Genomic DNA, 1113 nt, shown 5'->3' on the forward strand with positions numbered 1-1113 from the left:
GGGGTGACAGGTAAGCCAAGTTAGGCTGTGAGTATTTTGTTTGGCCTGAATAGTGCTTCTTAGGCAGAGATTGTGTCCAGCTTGCCTTAGTCCCCCATTCCTTATTGCCTTACACTTGGTCCACTTTACCTACTTATGTCACCTGACCGGCTGTTGTAGGTATTTGGGTTTTTCAACTCTATGGAGTGTCTGTCATGGTGCCCAGCAAACAGTGGGCACTCATTCAATGATAGTTTTCCCTTTATTCCCATCTCTTAATGTAGCCTGCCCTAATAAACCATAGGCTTCTGCTTCCCAGCCAGTGCCACTGACCTCAAGTCTGTCCTCTTAGGTCTGTGGTGGCCTCTAGGGAGGGGACGGAAGATAGTGCCTTGCACGGGATTGAGGAACTGAAGAAGGTCTGTGCTTCCCACTGATACTTGACAAGAGACCTCTATCTGTTCCTTCTCATGGGGACATAAAAGCCCCAGCATTCGGCCAAAGCCTATTCCCTCCCTCCCCTGTTCCTGGCCCCAGTGTCCTCACACAGTAGGTTTATGCCCTGGAATCCTCCCAGTTACACTGCGTTGTCCATCCTCCTCCCCTAGGTGGCTGCCGGGAAGAAGAGGGTGATTGTTGTTGGCATTTCTGTGGGACTCTCTGTGAGTAGAAAGATGGGTTGAGTGGATGAATTTTAGAGAGAGGAAGTGAGTAGGAATGGAATAGCATGGGAGATAGATCAATGAGGTGGGTGCTAGAAAGCAGGAAGTTTGCTCAAGGAATTTTGGTTTTCATTTCACTAACTTGGATCGAGTTATATGAATGTGGGAAGATGGGGAAGGGATTCTATTTCAGAAGAACTGTATCAATCAATCAACAACCAAGATAGGTAGACTAGCCCAGGGGTAAGTGAATTATACTGACTGGCCAATGCAGCCAGCTTCCTGTTTTTTAAAATACATTTTTTTGTTTGTTTGTTTGAGATGGAGTCTCACTCTGTCAAGCAGGCTGGAGTGCAATGGCGTGATCTTGGCTCACTGTAGCCTTCACCTCCCAAGTTCAAGCGATTCTCCTGCCTCAGCCTCCAGAAAAGCTGGGATTATAGGTGTCCACCACCATACCTGGCTAATTTTT

The 1113-nt window shown here is 47.3% G+C and overlaps 1 protein-coding gene across 1 annotated transcript in view; it reads left to right on the forward strand.

Annotated features, from left to right (window-relative positions):
* Positions 1–2: 2 nt before the first annotated feature.
* The window catches only part of GCKR (glucokinase regulator), a gene marked incomplete at its 5' end in the record, with an annotated part of 24615 nt that continues 23504 nt past the window's right edge, over positions 3–1113 (forward strand). The window contains 3 exons of the mRNA XM_017545626.2: positions 3–10; positions 332–398; positions 588–641. Coding sequence (XP_017401115.2) covers positions 3–10; positions 332–398; positions 588–641 — 129 coding nt within the window. The remainder of the gene's footprint in view (positions 11–331; positions 399–587; positions 642–1113) is intronic.

This window comes from Cebus imitator, unplaced genomic scaffold (assembly GCF_001604975.1).
Source record: "Cebus imitator isolate Cc_AM_T3 unplaced genomic scaffold, Cebus_imitator-1.0 Scaffold180, whole genome shotgun sequence".
Lineage (NCBI taxonomy): Eukaryota > Metazoa > Chordata > Mammalia > Primates > Cebidae > Cebus > Cebus imitator.